Source organism: Xenia sp. Carnegie-2017, unplaced genomic scaffold, assembly GCF_021976095.1.
Source record: "Xenia sp. Carnegie-2017 unplaced genomic scaffold, XeniaSp_v1 HiC_scaffold_1, whole genome shotgun sequence".
NCBI classification, from domain to species: Eukaryota; Metazoa; Cnidaria; class Anthozoa; order Malacalcyonacea; family Xeniidae; genus Xenia; species Xenia sp. Carnegie-2017.
The window spans coordinates 9,640,167-9,659,425 of record NW_025813402.1 but is presented as its reverse complement, the minus strand read 5'-3'; the positions used below and the strand labels follow the sequence as shown (position 1 = coordinate 9,659,425).

At 36.7% G+C, this 19,259-nt stretch overlaps 2 protein-coding genes across 3 annotated transcripts; both read left to right on the top strand.

Moving 5' to 3' along the window:
• Positions 1–480: 480 nt before the first annotated feature.
• Positions 481–6,885, top strand: LOC124438111 (chondroitin sulfate synthase 2-like). The gene is given in 7 exon segments (XM_046988104.1): positions 481–1,597; positions 3,059–3,297; positions 3,693–3,792; positions 3,794–4,128; positions 4,717–4,878; positions 5,152–5,347; positions 5,706–6,885. Coding segments are annotated over 7 exon segments (2,346 nt in total). The 5' UTR covers positions 481–694; the 3' UTR covers positions 6,117–6,885.
• A 635-nt stretch (positions 6,886–7,520) lies between these two features.
• LOC124439565 lies at positions 7,521–13,738 on the top strand. Of its 2 annotated transcripts, XM_046989825.1 has the most exons (6): positions 7,521–7,726; positions 9,553–9,852; positions 10,162–10,456; positions 11,017–11,146; positions 12,155–12,284; positions 13,546–13,738. In XM_046989825.1, exons 1-6 carry the CDS (start codon positions 7,624–7,626, stop codon positions 13,632–13,634), a joined length of 1,047 nt encoding a protein of 348 aa, XP_046845781.1. In that variant the 5' UTR covers positions 7,521–7,623; the 3' UTR covers positions 13,635–13,738. The 2 variants fall into 2 exon arrangements, with proteins under 2 accessions (XP_046845781.1, XP_046845790.1); XM_046989834.1 differs by lacking the exon at positions 9,553–9,852 and having other exon boundaries at positions 7,539–7,726.
• The last annotated feature ends 5,521 nt before the right edge of the window (positions 13,739–19,259 follow it).

Below are 19,259 nucleotides of genomic sequence, written 5' to 3'. Positions count from 1 at the left end.
CCCGGATTGAATCTGAGTGTAAAAGCTTCATGAACATTCTAAACTTGTTCTAAATGTTTATTATCTCTCGTACCAAAAACGCCAGCCGAAATCAGTCATGTCCAACATAATCTCTACAACAAAACTTGCACATATGTACTTTTTAGAAGTTTTTTTTAAGCCAAACTTGTAAACCAAAAAAACTTGTCATAAAAGACATGACAAACTCTACCTTATAAAGATTTTAGTCGGCGCTGGCATGTACAAAGGCCAAACAAATGCTATTAATACGTACGCCCCCACTAAACATTCACCCAAATTACAATAATAAATAATTTGGAATCGTATAACACGTACAGAGTGACTCGAGAGTCGATGCTTGATCGTGAATCGACCGTCGTCAGAGTGAAGAGAATTTTTTCTTCTTTTCTAGTAATTGATAATTAAGCTTCCACTTTAATGAAAGTCGAGTAAAAAAATGAGCAACACTTGAAAACAAACTGAAATTAACAAATTAATGATTAATTACATGCATATTTCTTTTTAAATGTCTATTATTCATCTCCCACGTAAGTATTTAGTCTAACGTCTTTGCAACCTTTGTTCTCGATCAATGTCCATCATATAATGAACATCAAAAGAACTCTATACTTTGGAGTATTTGTATTAATCGTAAAGAAGCGATCAATGTGGAGTAGATGAAACCTAATGAAAGATGGCCATCACAAGACTAAGAGCTAATCACCAAGGACGTTGGCTGCCGCTTCGCATAAAACAAATATATCCCGCTATCATTGGCATCAGTTTAGGTTTTGCGTTTTCGATGTTTTATATTCCTGGCACGGTGGTGGAAGAAACGTGTATCTTAGATGTTCAAATGGCCGATGTTCGCAGCACTGAAGGCCGAACTGTAAAAAATCAAAAGCCCAAAGACAACGTGAAGATTGGTGCTACGGTAAAGCCTAAACTTTCGAAATACGGTCCTTCCTTTCGCCCGTATTACGTGGCAAGCGAGATAACACAAAGAGATAGAATTTTTGTCGGCGTTTTGGCGTCCGAATTCAACTTAGAGACAATAGGCACAGCGATAAATAACACTTGGCTACCGGACTTAGATAGAGTCGTATTTTACGTACCAAATTCGAAGGATCCTGACTTTCACGAAAAGTATAACAGAGTGTTAGGGCTTCCTATTGTTCAGCTAGACGGTACAGAAGAAGACCAATCTTCGACAACAAGGGTTACTTTCAAAATGCTAGAGCATATGCATAAGAACTATGGTGATAAATTTGATTGGTATATGCGCGTTGAAGAAGCAACTTATCTTGAACCAAAGAGATTGGTAAAGTTAGTGAACATGCTAAATAGTTCTATGAACGTGTATTTGGGTTTACCTGGTGCATACAGTGCCAAAGGAGATTCAACACCAACAGATATCTACCACAGCGAACGATATTGTCAGGGTCAGCCCGGAGTTGTTATCTCTAGGGTCACTTTTGATGCAATTGTGCCTAAGTTGGACAAATGTCTTGAGAATACGTTGACAGAGAATGATGACATTGAGCTGGGTAGATGCCTCTTCAATAACTTAAAACTTCAATGCACATGGAACAATGAGGTATAATGACAATTTATGGAAAAATTTTCACAAGTTTTATGTTGCATCATTGGCATATGTCCTCCTTTTTCTTACACTAAGTTTTAAACCTTTGTGTTTCACTGTTGCCAGTGACAATGCCAGAATTTTGCTTTAGGGGGAGCACAAACTTATTTTGTGGGGGGGACATCAAAATTTGCCATGTTTCAGTGAAAAACAAAATTGTACTAAAATTACATCTGACTGATGTGTAAACTTTTAGAAACGCCAATTGCAACATGATTACTGATAACTTTTGAATTTTTCATTTCCCATATATATCAGAGTAAATTAGTGCATACAACACATTAGAACATGATATTGATTATTGATTCAAATCAAATATTTGCATGTTATAATACTTGCCAAATTGCAGTACTTTCATGAATCTTAGTTAACATATTTGTCCCTTTTTGTGTTTATGACTATGAGTGAACTTGTGAAAATCTCATTCGGTTTAGTGACATGGTATGTTGTGGTTTTGAAAAGCACAACTGTATTAATTTTTCTTTCTTTCCCACTTGATGTTCTCGAGAAGTACTGTATTTTTGTATTTTTAAGACAGAAAAACTTTTACACCAGGCTGACATCACTTAAAGTGTAAATGTAATGTAAACTATTTTGCAGAGCTTATACAACACTTCCCTGTACATTAGTGGAGATGTGCGAACTCTGTGATAGTACTGTCATTGCCACCTGCTCCCTTCTTGTCAATTCTGCATCTTAAGGTTTTTAGCTTAAACTTCTCAAAATTCAAATGGGCGCAGGGCATAACAATAGCCACATTATTGACTGTTGTTGATGTGGTTTCTGTGTATGAATATTGGTTAAAAGTACAATGAACTATGATACATTTATAAATGATATCTATGCAAATGATATATCTAAATAACAACTAGTTTGTATTCATAGCTGTAGTATTATTCACCAAATTCACCCAAATTAGACTTGAGTTTACTGGAAATGAGGGCGTGCAAAGTTTTAAAGTCCAATTTAAGAACTAGATCAACTGTTTCAGGCACTTATGTATGAGTGTTTTGATTTACTAGCTTAAGTTTAGTTATGAAAAGCTTTAGCAGCCTTTAAAAATCAATTCTCATTCATTTTTTCAAGTGTAGTTATTCAGTTAAGGTTGTCATCCATTTTTATATCTTCAGAGTCAATGAAGATGACTACCGCTAAGGTTGTCGAGACGTCAGTCAACAACAACAAAAACAGTCCTTCTCAGGACTATACCAACCTGTACGATCTACATTTACAAACATGTAACGATACTCCCCATTAATGGGTTATGTTTGTGTTAAGTATTTTATTGAAACCATGAAACTCCTGGAACTTGTTTAAAATGAAGGTCATCTGAAATGTTCATTGAGCCAAATATGAAGAGGCAAGGTGCTTTACATTCTTACAAACTGATATTACTGTCTTACAAATTAATTGTAGATGGAGCAATTCTTCGTCGAAATTCCCAAGTCACTGGAGAATCCCTTGTCATCTCATGTGAAGAACTGGTTGGGAAATCCTCCAATGAGAAAGGAAGTTTCCTTGTTTCCTGTATCATCAGCCAAATTAATGTACTACATTCATCAATACTATGCTGAAACAGAGCTGGCATGGACCATTCAGGAGACCAAGGATATTCAGGAAAAAAGTCAAAAACCTTTTGCCATTCCTTCCCGATGGTATGCATTTTTGTGTTTTTTGTTGTGCAATCTGTATGTTTGTTCTTTAGTGTCCTAACCCCAATGGAACCCTGAATAATTTCAGCTGAATAAATCACTCAGTGAGCGCAATTTTGGGGAGGGGGGAGGCATATTCATATACTCAGCCCTGCCCAACTTATTTCTTTTTTGAAAGTGCAATCGCTCAGAAATAACGCTATTGAACCCACTATCGTATCCAATTATTGCTTGCGTTTGCTTCTCCTATCTACGGATTGGAAACAAAGAGTTGTATCTAACATTTGTATTTTTCAAAACAATGCAAGTTTTATTGATTGACATCCACGATTCAACTACAGGCTGCTTTAACCGAACCTCTACCTTAATCTCTTTCTGTTCACTTGTCCATATTTAAGGTGTTATCGAGAAGCGACCCTCTTGGCCAATCGCATTTCCACATCCTTACGTCCCAAAGACACGCTTCGGCGTCATCGGTTGGCAATACTTCACGCGCACCCATATGTACGGCTTCAGCGATGACAACCCGGAGGTTAAACTGGAAGATGAGTACAAAGAAGACATCGACGAGGTCTACGACACCTCGGTAAAGATGATACAAGAGGAAATGGGAAGTCAGTACAAAGTGTTTCGCCTCATCAACGGCTATCGCAGGTTCGACATGCTCAGAGGTACGGACTACTTGCTCGATATTGGTGTGAAGAGCTCTAAGGAATCGAAGCAAGAGATTCGAAAGCGTGTACAGCTTCTTAGACCGTTAACCATGCTGGAGAACGTGCACATGCCTCATCCGACAACGCAGCGCGGTGTGTATTTAGTGCTGCCCGTGATGAAGTGAGTCACATTGGTAATTGTTTTGCATTTTAATTGCAACGGCATGTTCGCATTCCGTCAGTTGTGTATCCAGCATGCAAATTTGTTCGTGTTGTGTAAATTTTTCATACATTTCAGCTTTATGCATTTCTTTAGAAATCTATTGTTTTTACAGCGAGTAAACACCAAAATATTTACGTAACATGAAGTTATGAACAAACTTGCGGGCTTGCTACGCCCCTGCTTTCCGTTCGCATGATATAATTTGAATTGACTTCATGTAGTTCCTACGTATGTGTTCAAATGCCAGTTCTCTGAGTTTTAGACTGTAGTGCCTAGCTACATAGTTAAAACTAGCAAGAGATATCATAATCTTATAGTTTGTAATATTCCCCTTACACCAAATTGCTAGATGCCAATACTTTTATTCCCATCACAAGCGACATATTCCACTGTAGAAACCAATAGCATACATTTTGGTCTTGCTATGCCAGTTATTATTATCACAGTTTGTGTCTCAAGGAGCCACTGGAATTTCCTGGCATACTAATTTGTGACTAAAACATTTTAAGTGAATTTACGAGCGATCAATTTGCGATTTTCTTTCAGAAATGATGCGCATCGTCTCGAGCGTTTTCTTCAAATGTATCATACGAAATGTCTTCAGACCGGCGAAAATGTTTTACTTCTAACAGTCTTCGTCAACATACGAGACTCTTCGGCACAAGCTGAAGACACAGCTTTTGCTGAATCAAAGTCCGTCTTAATCAAGTAAGTTCGATCATTTTTTCTGTAAATTCTGCTTTAGATTCCTAGATAATGCGCATGATAATACGTCACGATAACACCGCAATTACTGCATAAATGTCATAATAAATAAAGTGTTCCGGTTGGCTTTCCCTGGACCTCTAGACTAGATGTCACGTGGCTTGGGTGAGCCCTCTGTCCACCCCCACAACGTTTTAAAAGTGGCCTCCAGTGCAATGATTTCTTAGAGAGACGGCTTACGTATGTTGTATTTGATTATCGTCTTCAATTCAATAGTTTTAAAGAGAAATACAAGTGGGCTCAGGTTCCTTGGATTCAAGTCGGTACCAAACATCATTCCATTCGATTGTTATTGGACATCGTGACGATGAAACTGCCGACTAGTGCGTTGATATTTCTTGCAAGTCTTGATGTTGAGTTCACGGTTAACTTTCTTGCCCGTTGCCGTATGAACGCCGTAGATGGTGATCAGGTAGCTATATGTCAAATATATTGTTGAGTGCTATATAGGCCTACTGCATGCACGCTTGGAAATAGAAACACGAGAACACTTTGAGATGTCTTTATGTAAGAATTTCTAGCACGGGAATGCTCTTTGCTCTTCTGGCTGTTCGCTCGAAAGGTGCAGGGATCGTGCACTGCGTATTTTTTTGTCAACTTCGGGGATATGATACTTTGTTGAATTTCGATGATTGACCGTGGTTTGAAAGTTAAGGATGTTTCGTGCAGTCTTTTCCCGGTGATTACGAGTGTAGTACATAAGATTCGTGCTCAAATTCGCAATTGTTTCGTACTCAAAAAGTAATGACGGTGGTGGTTTTACATTTCAGGTGTTCTTCCCCATTCCTTTTGCTTACTTCAATCCCGAAGTCGTCTTCCGTAACAAGCCGAAGCCAGACAACGTCGAAGTAAACAAGGATACAGGCCTGTGGGATACGGACGCGTACGACTTGGTGTGTTTTCGAAATCAGGACTACAAAGACCTTCGAGCCCATCGCGACACGTTTCTTCAAGAAAGCATCACCGATGAGAAGGAAGTTTTGAAAATTTTCCAGTCTAGTGATCTTCGTATTTTTCGTTCGACCGAACCGGAACTGCGGAGGATTTTCGAAAAACGATCATGCCGAGAGATAGAGGACAGCGACGAAAAGGAGAAGTGCATGAAGTTCTTAAGAAAAAGAATGGGGACGAGATCACAACTGTCCGCCATTTTGTTGGAAAAGGAACCACATATAAATTAGGTGTTCGTCCAGTGCAATGTTAGGACCTGCTTCCAGATTGTACGCGGTCACCGTATAGTAAAGGAATTTAGAGTAGTTAGCGATTTTTAAATGTTTTCATGCGTGGTCTTCCCAATGGCAAAGGAGTTTGATAAATTAATAATCTGTAGGGTTCGTCGCTTTGTTTACCAAAGTTTCCTCTTAAATCATCTTTACCGATTGTCGAATTTCGAGTCTTCATTTTAGCACCCGCATGATTAACTTAACCATGTTTCTTGGAACAGGTCCAGTACCCGAGATTTGCCACATACATTGAAAAAACCCCGAATAATTTCAAGTTATCCGGGATCTTCGTACTGTAGGGTGACCGTAAAGTCGTATTACATATGCATAGGAAAGTTTGAGGTGAGTTATTTTTGTATAATTTACTTACCCCCCTTAACATGCAAATGAATTGCCGGGAAATCAAGTTCGTGGTCTTTTGAAACCATTATGAACATTCTCAAACGGTTATTAAGGACGTGCTTTATTATCAAACAATCATTGACTATTGTCAGACGATGGAACTTTTCTGAAAGGATATGACACTGGTAGTATAAATCGATAATGAAGAAAATAAGAGGGGGGGGGGTTCGAAATAAACTGTAAATTAATTTTTGTACAACAAGGCAACTTTTGTAAAAAAAAACCAGTATAAATAAGTTCAATGGCGTCGTCGTTTGTAAATAAATAGATACATACCAACTTTTTTTCAGTCTGAACACGAGTTTATGAGACAATGTTTAATCTATGAAAGGGTAATTTGTTTCTTTTCACTGGAATCTTTTGCTGTGTAAACAGTGAAATTTTGAGTATCTTCTCCGTAAATGTCTTTCGGACTTTCGCTAACGGGAGTCTACAAAAGCGTTTTTGTGGAGTTGTGTTTAAGAAGATGGAAAAATTTAGTTTCAAGAATGATTGCATACAGTTGCATACATAATTCCCCTGGTTTTCCAGCGAACTCCGATTGTCAAATGATTGATTTTCTATGATTTAAGCCATAGAATGTTTTGTGTGAGCTCTCTCTACTAAAGACTATGCGCAGACTTAAATAAATAATTTTTTTAATCCGTTAAAGTACATCATGACTTTGTGTAAACATGTAATTTTCATAAGGGGCTACTTTTTTCTGGCCCCTGTGGCTCATTGATTTATGCCTCCTAACGCAAAAACACTGCTTTCAAAAGCATTCCGTCTTACATGTTTTGTCTTATTGCACATATCTATCATAAATCTCAAGTTGAAACTGGAAAGGAATGAATAGTGACTAGACAATACTTTTTAACTCCAGTCAATAAGAAGTTCAGAACCAAGTATGAAATATGATAGTATTTTAATGTTTGCTGCTACATGACGTTTTCGCCTCGTGGGTATACAGCACGTGGGCGCGCTTGTATTAAATGATGACTCATCCATGAGTGTTTATTGTTAACAGTGATTGTTAATCGTTTACAGTGATCGATTTGTACGAATACAAAGTAAATTCGACATGGAATATCTGCGAGAAGAATTCGAACAATTGAAGAATCTAGCTTCAAGCTGGGAGATGGAGAAATATCAAATCGAAGAAGCTATTATGAAGGCTATTTCAGGTTGTCAAACATTTTGTGTATTTACCACGGTCTACGTCACTACGTGACAGAGTTGGCAGTATTTTTCATTATTTTTTTCTTTTATCTTCTTTTATAATACAAGAAAATATGCTTTATCAGAATATCTGGATAGATTATAGAATACCCGTCCACTTACTATCCACTCCTATAATATGCCTCGTTCTTTATAATTCGTTGTTTATATTGACCACTAAATGATACTAAATGATACTATATAAATAATAAATGAGGACTAAATGATAGTTTAGTTTAACTTTACTAATATGTTTAAATATGCATCCGGTATTCTCGAATTTGTAGGGTGCCTTCAAAATGGACGGGTATTGTTTTCTTTTATTCTTTCTGATTTTGGATGAAAATTTGGAATTTTGAAGACAGTCTCAACATCACATACTTGTATCAACTCTTCTATTAAAAAGTAATACTTCTCTTGCATGTAGCGGCACACGCATTCAAAGAAATTGGGAGGCTGTTCTATACTTTGTTATTTGGGACGACTTCTGAGTGTCAATATTTGATAGCAAAAACCCTCAATTCAGCCCAAATCAACTTTTTATATCTTTCATCAGTTTGTATTTGACTAAATTTTTGATGGTGTGTAGTACTCTCCCTCCCAATACACCTCTATGAAATGAACATCCTTGCTTTAATGCTAGTCGAGTTTATAAAACATATAACATCAGTCAATAATCAAGTGGATTGTGTCATCTGGTCATCAAGTATTTTTCAAATGTTAAATATCTTTGTTTTTTACTGAAAATGCTCCTTTACACGATGCGACAGATTGTGATTCGGTGGTGTACCAGTATGTTTAGTATATAGAAAATGCTTTCTGATCATCTATTAGTAGATTGAGACAGGTAGTGCATCTTATGTACTCTGTGCTGTATTTTAAGAAGTAAGTATGGCCAGAAGAAGCAGGAATTCAAACTTAGCACCACAAAAAATACAATTTTATGCAAACCAAGGTGATTCCTGAGAGAACTGGAGAGGTGATCAGTGGAATCGCAAGTGTCTCCAAACTGTTTTAAAATTAGAACACTGTCCCAAAAGTTCTGCAAAGTTTTAAAACAGTTCTTTTCAGAACTCTTAGATTAGTTTTGTGATTCTAAAACAGTTCTTTTCAGAATTCTCAAAGGTTTCTTTGGTTTCTCGGATTTCTATTGGTTTTCTGCACTCTTGGTCACTCTAGAGTTTTTAGCCGTTCACCGTGGCAATTGCACTTGTCAAGGCAATCTTATTTCAGTTAGGTGGCCATGTAGCCTGCCCGCAAGTATGGTCAGTGCTTTGCTTGGTTCTTCAGACAGTCAGACTGTAGTCAAAGGTGTGAGACTTAAATGAGGGTTTGAAGGCATGCCCCCTTAAAGAAAATGGTCGATTTTACGTATGCTCTCCGAGACGCTATTTCTTTCAGGCAGGTTTTACAATAATCTTAAAGGCACACGTTTTTATAAGGGCAGATTTCTATTAGATATGTCAACATGTGTATTCAAGGCAATCATGTAGACAACGATGCTCGAAGGTTGCTGACTTTGCCATGTGACCGTTAACAATAAGCAACTATTTTTATTACTATTTGACATTGGATTCATTGCACGCTCCCTTTCATTTCTTTTCATATTTTTCAAAGTCTCGAAATTCCTTTCCTGTCGGCGTCACTAAGTTTGTTCATATTATGTAAATATTGATGTCTTCGCACATTGTAAAAAATGGATTTCTAAAGAAACGAATTATGCTAATGACCTGAAATTCACACAGCACGACCAAATTAGCGGGATTTGATTATTATGTTCTATTTCAAATAGACAAAAATGGCAATGTACCTTCTCTGCAAAAGGACAAGAAAGTCGCAGCTAGAAGGCGAGTTACCTGTATGGGAATCTGTAGCACAGTGACTTTAATACTTCTGGCCGCGTCTACTGGAGGTTTGATCCTCATGAATAACTACCAGCCGTTCGAGATGTATGTCAATGGCGTCGTTAGTGACCTCACTTACCCGACGTTGAGAATGTGGCGTCTTATAACGCTACCGCTGCATAGGTTTTTCGATTTGGAACCATATGCTCGAGCTGAGTGTCTCGTTGATAATCGCTTTTACGTTCCAGGTTAGAAATAATTCTCTGTAGCCTACATCCCATGCCTCCCTTTTTATCCCATTTGTCCATTTAAACGAAATGTTGTCCTGTATTTCTTCCGTTTCCGGCGCAGAGTCACCTAGTTCCAGGCCCTAAAATCACATAAAGATGAAATTTTCGACTATTATATATACATGATTGATGGTCTTCAGATCGATTTAATTATCCGAATGAGTTATTTTCCCGACTCCAATGTATGTTTTTTTGAGCCCTGCTCATTGGTTATCACGATATATTGTATCGAGTTGATCTGAAAGTTACGCGTGAAATTTATTGTAGAAGAGGCCGATTGCAGTCCGTGCCAAGAAGCGGAAGACGTGCCGATAGTTAAAAATGTCATCAATTTTGTCGATGACTATGTCTCGATGGGCAACCCCGTTATCGTCACCGATGTGAAGCCTTACATGCACAAAAACATTACCATCGAAAGTTTCTACGACTATTATTTGGCTCACAAAGAGGACTTGAACAAGGATCTTTGCGAAGTTTCTTACGTCGACGAAACCGTCGACACCATCGAGAACTATTTTAATTTGCTGGAAAAAAGTGGATTGGAAACGCCAAACATAAGATGGTCAGTGACGTTTTTCACGGTGAAAACCATTCGTTAAAAATGCATCAATTGTATTTCCCAGATTTATTTATTTATTTATTTTATTTATTTATGTACATTTTTCCGTATTTTATATCACTTGACTTAATTTTGCTCAAAATAAACGCGGCCCAACTATCTGAAAGTATAGAGAGCCGAGTACAATTGTTACTATTGATTGTTTTATTGCAACACAATTGTCGCAGAGTTCTCAATATTTCTAAAAAACATTGAAAAGATCATTAAATCGTGTAAATATGTCGCCATGTTCAATTCAGAATGAATGAAATATTTACGTAAAAAATAAAATATTATGATTCATGTACTTGACATACGAAAGACAATAGTGAAGTTAATTTGACAATAGTGATGCTTTTTTTTTACGAAAATTGAAAATTGTGTTGACGTACTGCACTTGCTTGTTTTTTTGCTTGCTGGTTGGTTGATTGGTTGGTTTGTCTCTTCATTTCTTTGTTTTCAAGTCTTTGTTTCTTTGTTTATTTGATCCATCTGTATAAACTTCTTTTGATCAATTTCTTTAGGAAAGTGTGCTATGGTGAAGGTTTGCGAGCTCTCCGCAAATTTTTGCCCCGACCGTATTTTGTTCAGACGGAAGGAGCTCTGGAAAAATTTCTCATGGTCATCAACCAAGATGAGGAACCGTTTGCTCTGGTAAATAAACTTATAAAATAGTATTTGTGCAATCTGTGTTCTAATTTGTCAAAATTCGTTTTTGTATCGAAAGCCGAATTGTAAATTGCCCTCTCGAATGCCATTGCTCACGTATGCCTTTCTCCTACTAAAAATTTGGGCTGCCCTTCCGTATTTATGACAATTTAGCTATGCGCAATGCTTACAAAGTTAGGTGTTGTTTATTTGTAAGAAAGCCTTCTAATTATATCTTATCCAAGAGCTTGCACTCGAATAACTTCTGTCAGGCTCCTGTCTCGCGGCTTTTTATCGTATCAAATTAAAATGTATATAAAACGTGCTCTCAATCAATTGAGCTACAAGGCGATATACTGAATTTTATATGAACCAATGATTTAGAAACCATTCCTCTAGGTATCTCACTACCGTGTCAAGGTAAGGCAAGGACGCCATCTTAAAAGGTAGAAAAAAACAAAACTCACAATGAAAAATAAGCTAAAAGAAGTTTTAAGAACCCAATCCTATAAACTTTTAAAAAATTAAACCTAGACTATCAACTTTCCAACTGAATATCAACTCAAAAAAAGCAGATATTAATGGTGAATATCTTTTGTTTTGCCATCTTTCAATATGGTGCCTACCTCACTCGTAACTATAGAATTTTGGCTGAGTCAGATATCTAATACATTGGGTTCTAGGTCATTGGTATGAACGATATCGCGATCGCTCTGATTGGTTTTTTGACTTGAAATCGGAAACTGCAACATGCATATAAGAGTAATGAAATTTCTGATTTCAAGTGCAATTTAGAGAAGTCATTCAGGATTATCGTCCCTTACTTGGTTGTGTAAAATTGTAGAGTTGTTTGCGTGACGTGAAATGATAACGGGAAGTTCTTAGCGAAGTTGAGGGAATTTTGCGGCGCCAAACATTTCTCATGGCTCAAAGGATCGTCGTATAAATGTTGCATGTGCATTACAATATAACTGTCTTTACCGTAGATTAATGTTGTTTTTCATTTTCGTGTAGCCTGTTGGACAATACGGTAATTCGTGGATCGCACAAGTGACCGGTGCGTCCGACATGGAAATATATCCCATCGCTGATTGCAACACAACGTGTTTAAGTTTCAACGTGACGTTGAACAAAGGAGAAGTCAGTAAGTACAGATCATTATAAAATAAAATGCGTGTGCTGATCCATCTACAGCCGTGTTTGCATTATGCTGTGCAAACCGATACTAGCTCAACCGATACTAGCTCAACCGATTAAATTAATCAATCAATCAATTAACCAATCAATCAATCAATCAATCAAAGAGAATTTGCAAATCAATCATGAATACACGTTTGAGGAAATATTAAAACGTTTGTTTTAAATTTACCTGTTTTATATTAATGTTATTTTATAAACGAAATAAAAGATGTTTTTCGTATTTGCACTGGCTTATGCAAACCTCGGAGACGTTTATGAGAACTCTCGAGCAGGTGCAACCTTCGGTTTCGGGCTTGCATTGATCTGCTATCGAGTTCTTCCTAAAGTGTCCTCGGTTAGTATAAGCATGTGCAAACCTGATAAACATTTTTTTCTTAATTTCTACGCACAAACTCAGAGGCGGACTAGCTAATAAGGACACCAGAAAATTTCCATACACAACTGAAGTGAAAAAAGTTTGTCCACATAAAAATAAAAACGAAACAATGTTCATGCTGCTTGTCAACGAGTATTTTTAAGTCTCCCGGTTTCAATTTATAGGCAGCTTTTGAGGCGTCTTGCGCCTTTGAAAATTGTTTACAATTTAGAAGCTAATGGACGTTTTTGCTATTTCTAGTATAGTATCTTACCCTAAAGCATTCCTTGCGAGCAAGTGATTTCGACTAGCCTATGTGCCTGGAACACGATGCAGTTCTCAAAAAACGGAATGTGCAGAATCTTATTTGTCGTTTTGTTATCTAGTTTATTTTGTTTTCTCACTTTGGTAGCCGTCGATAATTTATATTAAGCACATAAATAATTTATTGAAGCACGCGAACTTTACCTCCGCCCCCGCGCTTCTACAACTAGCTGCTGTTTACAACTGGTGCCCCTTCCTGAGTTTTTCCGGTGTTTCGTAAAGAGGTCATGGAGTCCATGGGCCAGTCTGCCTCTGCACACTGACTCCTGGGAATCCTGTAAGCCCCATTTACAGAATATACGAGTGTTGTTACTCGATCAATCACATGCATTTGGGACAAAACACCCTAGCCACAAAAATAAGCGAATAGGATTGATCTGAGTGATATAACCATCGTGGTTACGTCTCGGCTGTACCTATATTCAATGGAACATTGCTTGAATTAAACTCGTTCAACAAATTGCTATGATTTTTACAATCTATTGATGTTATAACAATTTTTTAGTCAATTTTTCATCTTTTATAGTGTACATCAGTGAAGATCTCTGGATGGTTGACATTGTTGGCAATCCAACCGATGAAAGCGGGCTTGTTTTGTTGTCCACTTTTGCTTAAGTTAAGCACGCGTGTTGCTTGTTTTGAATATTTTACTATAGAATTAGAATTGCAGAACTTAATGACACATTTCTTTTCAATGAATTGCGTTCTTTATGTTTCTATTCTTGCCGTCCAGGACATCCCAATGACCTAAAACCATTGAGCTCTAAAAGACCTGGAGGGGCAAAGGGGCCTGGGCCTCGTGGTCAAAAACATGGCGGTAATGGCGGATTTTGGTTGTCAAAACTTCCACTTTGAGAAAAATTTTTAACATTCGCTCCCTCCCGAAACGGATCTCTATTACTGCTCATAGTAATGACAACCAGCGAAAACAACCACGATACCGTAAGCATAAAATATTGAAAATAATGCTTAAGGTTTTTGTGAAATAGACACACACATTTAAATGAGGTAAATCTACTGTAAAATAACGTATATTTTGTCAAGTAATGCTTTAGCTATATTAGAAATAAATATCAAACGGCAATCTTTACACTGTTAATGTGTTGTTAAGCTTTAATGCATAATCCCATGCGCATTACTTGTGTTTTTGACTGTTTGTGAACAGCTTGGTGCAACTGTCTTTCTTGAATAGATGGGTAAATCTTAGTTAAAATGTCGAAAAAGGAGTTAGAAAAAGTTAGCTTACCCCTACGACTTAAGTCGACTGGAAATATATTATAAGTAGGTATGTAATTTTTTTGAGTTTTTTTTTTGGTAGGATTGATTCTGGGTGTCTTATAAAGTATTATGATATTCTGATAAATCTACTGAGAACTTATGAGGAAAATATCTTGAACTAGGAGAGCAAAAGAACGAAATTCAGAAATTCTATAATCATGTTGCTGATTCTGTTTTAAGCCAAGATATTAGAAACTGGATTGTTATTGACAACCATGGATCTACTACTGAACAGAACTACATTAATTTCCCATTGAAAATACTATTTCTTAAATCAAGTGCATTGGTTTCTCTGACATAACACTTTTCTTATTGCTGCATGAAGGCAAACCTGTTTAAATAATTATAATGTAGGTGAAGATATTTAGCATGTTGTATAATTGTTATTATACAGACATTATTTATAATATTATGGCCTTGTGTAATGTATGTCAAGAACTTATTAATTCTCAAAAATGCTAACCTTGCACTACTTTTCTTTTGTGTCCTTACAAATTACAGTTACCTATACTAATTTTTTCTAGGTTCAAACAACTTGACAAATTTTTGAATTTTACATTATGCCTTTGAATTTTTCTTTTTGTCTTTTGGTAAAAATATCAGTGAATGACTTAAAAATCAAGTTTATCTAAAATAGTATTTTGTACAAAGTAACTATACATAATTGGAAAAGTCTCATGTTGAAGGCAGATGTGGCTTCTTTTACTAGATTGCTACTCTTATTCTTTTAAATGATATCGTAATTCTTCAAAAGACATAAAAAGTTCTTTGCCATCAATTTTTGCTTCTTCCACATTCAACTTCATTGCAACCAATGCATCTTATGTGAATTTTTAATCACCTGGAATTGAAAAATGTATGGATTTTGTCAGATGATGTAGTAATGTATTTAATGTTTCATGCATGTCATGATAAGCTTTTCTTGAGCAAATATTTCAAGGTAGGAGCAAAATTTGGCACATTATTGAACAAAGTAGTTTTTATCTTGATTTTGATGTACTAACCTGTTTAGTACACTGTGTAACAAACAATTCATTTACAGAAACACCATATGGCATTTATAAAACTTTTAGCATAAAGCAAACCTTTACACACCATCATCATGCTTGTCCAAATCTGTCAAATTGTCCAGGCTAGCTGTTTAATACAGGTAATTTTTATTGTACGACATGTACCAAAGAGCTCATTAATTAATCCTGCACTGCATTTGATTTCAATACAGCTCTGTCCTTAATATTTGCTTCATATTTTCAGAAAAATATCATGAAAAAATCCTCCATTTCAACTCAGTTGAAACAAGGAGTTTTAAGATATGCATATCTCGATAAGAACTGGTTGCAATGCCTCGTCTAGCAATCAATTAAGTAAAGAACAAATAAGACTGGATAAACATAACTTAAATTACAACTTAGGAGTAAAAACATTCACAAAATATATGCCATCACACTTCAAGTATTGACTTAAAACAAAATACTGAACACTTTAAATAGTAAACAATCTTACGTTGCTTACCGGTGTCATGAAATGTTTCCTTTTCTGGCATTACTTCAGCATCCGTATACCAAACAAGTTTGCAGCATGTTTTAAAGATAAAATTTCTAAAAGTTTTGTGCTTGGCATTGATATTTTCTATAATCGCAATTGTGGTTGTCAAATCCGGGTGGGCGAAAAAAATTTCATTTTATGAGCCCGCGTCTTTCCGCTGACTTTGACAACCAAAATCCGCCATGTTTTTGACCACGCGGCCGCGCGCTAATAATTTATACTAATTTTGTTGACGTTCCCCCTCCAGGTCTTATAGAACCCAATGCCTAAAACTCAATCTACAAGATACCTGACACTGCCGAATTTTTGTGCGAAGGTGGCAAAACTGACGATATTTACTACTAAAATTTGCTTCAGTGCTAATGTAAAGAGGATATTTTGGGTTTGGTTTTTCAAAAGTTTTTGCTTATTTTGGATGTGCTTTTTACCAGCTTTTACAATGGCGTCAAAGCCTCACCTTAATTGGCATCGTAGTTAGACATGTAGGGATTGGGTCAAATCATTGATTTATGTATACATCTTCACGTCAAACCATTTGGACGGCGATTACTTTCAATAACGTGACAGCATGGTTGCTGCAAAATTGAGGAACTTCGAAAGATTACTGGCAAAAAACACAAACTGCGTACGGCTCTAATTATCATAGGAGCCAGTGGCGTAACTAGGAAAAATAGTCACTCCCGCCAATCCATCTCGCGCCGGAGGCTATTATAGGGGTCCGGGGCATGCTCCCCGTAAAATTTGAAATCCAGAGCCTTGGAAACAGCATTTCCTGCGATTTCGAGGCGAATTATTTGTTGTACAATAATTTATAAAACCCATTTTGTTAGCTGCATTCTTATTGTGGCAATCGTTGAAACTGCAACTAGTTAAAAACTAAAGGTGGCTCAGAGAAACGTTACGCAAGAGACAATTGTCCCCTAAAACATAATTTACTCATCACTGCCCCTGCATAAACAGAAGAAATTTGTATTAGCACAAAAATAATATAGTATACGACACTTCTAAAGTGCATAGAGAGAGATTTTTCTTAGCATTCTACTTGTTAGTTTAAACTTGTTTAGATTGGGGCAAGTAGACAGGGATGGCTTTATTCTTTAAAGTTATGCTTAATTTTCTCAATGAAGTACCATGTATTATACGAACAAATATCAAAACACATACTATACTCATCATTTATAAAGAAAGGCCAGCCTCCTGGGTTTTCTACAAATTTTTCAACCACCTCGTTATGCAACACCTCTGATTCCTCTTTCTTTTCAATGATATCTTTGTGAATAGATATTCTACACAAAGAGCTAAGCCGACCTTGACCCATTCTATTTCTTAAATAGCTTTTACCCTTTTAAGCAAGAAAACGACCTCTCTACTGAAGCACTTGCCACTGCCAACACACCATTCAATTTTAACAAATTTACCACTTGACCTAAACTCGACTGGAGATTAAATTTGAAGATGTATTTAAGAACCTCATTACTGCACTCTTTGTGAAAGTCCTTGTCGTTGTAAATGAAGGAAAGTTGACTCTCCAAAGTTTGGATGTCAAAAGAGGACTATACTTATCTTTGAGAAGATTGATCTTCTCCTGTGGAACTATGCCCTTCCATGTAGTAAATAGTTTAGGATTTACAAGGTCTAAAACTCGAACTGATTAATATCTTGAAATCGTTCACTTAACATGCCTTTAATGGAATCAATAATCTCAAAATAAAGCTGTTTGTAATTGTATCTACTATCTGCTCTGGTTGCTGGTGGGCCTACTTTTTCTAGTGCAGTTTGGTAAATTCTCGTGAAAGCTTGATCTGTGAAGTGACACAATAAACTGCTTGAAATTGTCAATCTTGCTTATGCCATAGTTAAAATGGGTTTCCCTATTTTGAAGAATGGAATACAAAATTGTGGACTGTTCTAAAATCCTGTAAAAACACACACTAGAAAACAAAGAGAAGCTATCAAGATAATGCAGTAAGCCACTTATTTTACTTAATGACTCATCATCCAACCCAGCTGGTTGTTCAAGTACCCCCTCAAAATATCTAAAAGTTTTTCATAGTTTTGTGCAATACATTGATTAATCTAGAGCGATAATACCATCTTGTTTCACCAGGGCAGGAAACTCAAGGTTGTTAGATGTGAGAAAAGCTTTTCTTTTGGGGCATTGCTTGTAAATGTGCTGAATGTAGCTATATTAATAAAAAGATTTTAACAGGAGAAATTGATGAGGCTGACTGGCATAGGACCAGGTTCAATCTATGAGCTGCACAATGAACAAAATGAGCAAAGGATACTCTTGTCGAACCAATGCTTGAACACCATTGATATGGCCAGACATGACAAAAGCACCATCATATGTTTGTAAAACCAGTTTTCTTTTATATTAGAATACTCACCAAGTTTATCTTTGACAACTTGTGATATTGCTGTGGCATTTCTGTTCATACTTACATCCACAAATCCTAATTGCCTCTCCATAATTTCACTTGCTTTGTCAAACCGAGCAATAACACTTAGCTGCTCTTTGGTGGAGACATCAGATGCTTCATCAACCTGAATACTCATAAATGTGCAATCATTTATTTCCTTTCTGATTTCATCTTCAATAATTGAATCAAGACAGCTGATAAGACCATTTTGAATTTCTGGGGAGACTCAGTAAATCTTCTGTCACCAACTATATCAGATTCTGCTAGTCTACTGTGCAGTCGACGCTCAAATACAGAATCAAACTTAGCAAAACATTCGAGCAACTCTCTATAATTACCTTTGTTCAAGCTACCTTCGGACTCATTGTGACCTCTAAATGGCAACTCTTGCTTTGACAAATACAGCACGGCCTCAGTAACAGTTTTAAAATTTCTCGATTTTGTCTTACCTCCTCATTGTGACGCTGAATCTCATTTCTTCTAGCGAGGGACATAAGACAATCATTTCACTTCACTAGTTTTCCATGTCTTAAATGCAGTCAAATGCGATTTAGATTTTTCATGCTTCTTAGCATCAGACATAATACTCCGCATATCGTTGTAGCCATTCTTAGTCCACGATGGCGATGTTTTGGGAAAACATTAGACATGGCCAACAAAACACTTTCTGCAAGGTTGTACTGCCACACAGCCAGTCCTTCGCCTCATACCAATCTCTCTGAAATGCTCTTCCCTTATTTTGGATAGTTAAATCAGGAGTAGGCCGTTCATGAACGATAACATTCTGTTCGACCGACGATCGAGCAGAGAACGGTTTAGCTAATAAGCTATTTACTAAATCAACATCAGTTGAGCAAATCGCAGTCGCACTTGAATCCATTGTGTCATACACAAATACAAAATAGCAATTTGAGAGTAAACACAATGGAAAATTAATACCGACAATGACAGGTAATTCGCTGTACTCGTATTAAAAGGTCGAATAATTACAACC

Coding starts and splice junctions, on each gene's coding strand:
- LOC124439565 (XM_046989825.1), top strand. CDS start 7,624: ATGGAATATCTGCGAGAAGAATTCGAACAATTGAAGAATCTAGCTTCA. Junction 7,727..9,552: donor TATTATGAAGGCTATTTCAG/GTTGTCAAACAT, acceptor TATTTCAAATAG/ACAAAAATGGCAATGTACCT. Junction 11,147..12,154: donor ATGAGGAACCGTTTGCTCTG/GTAAATAAACTT, acceptor ATTTTCGTGTAG/CCTGTTGGACAATACGGTAA.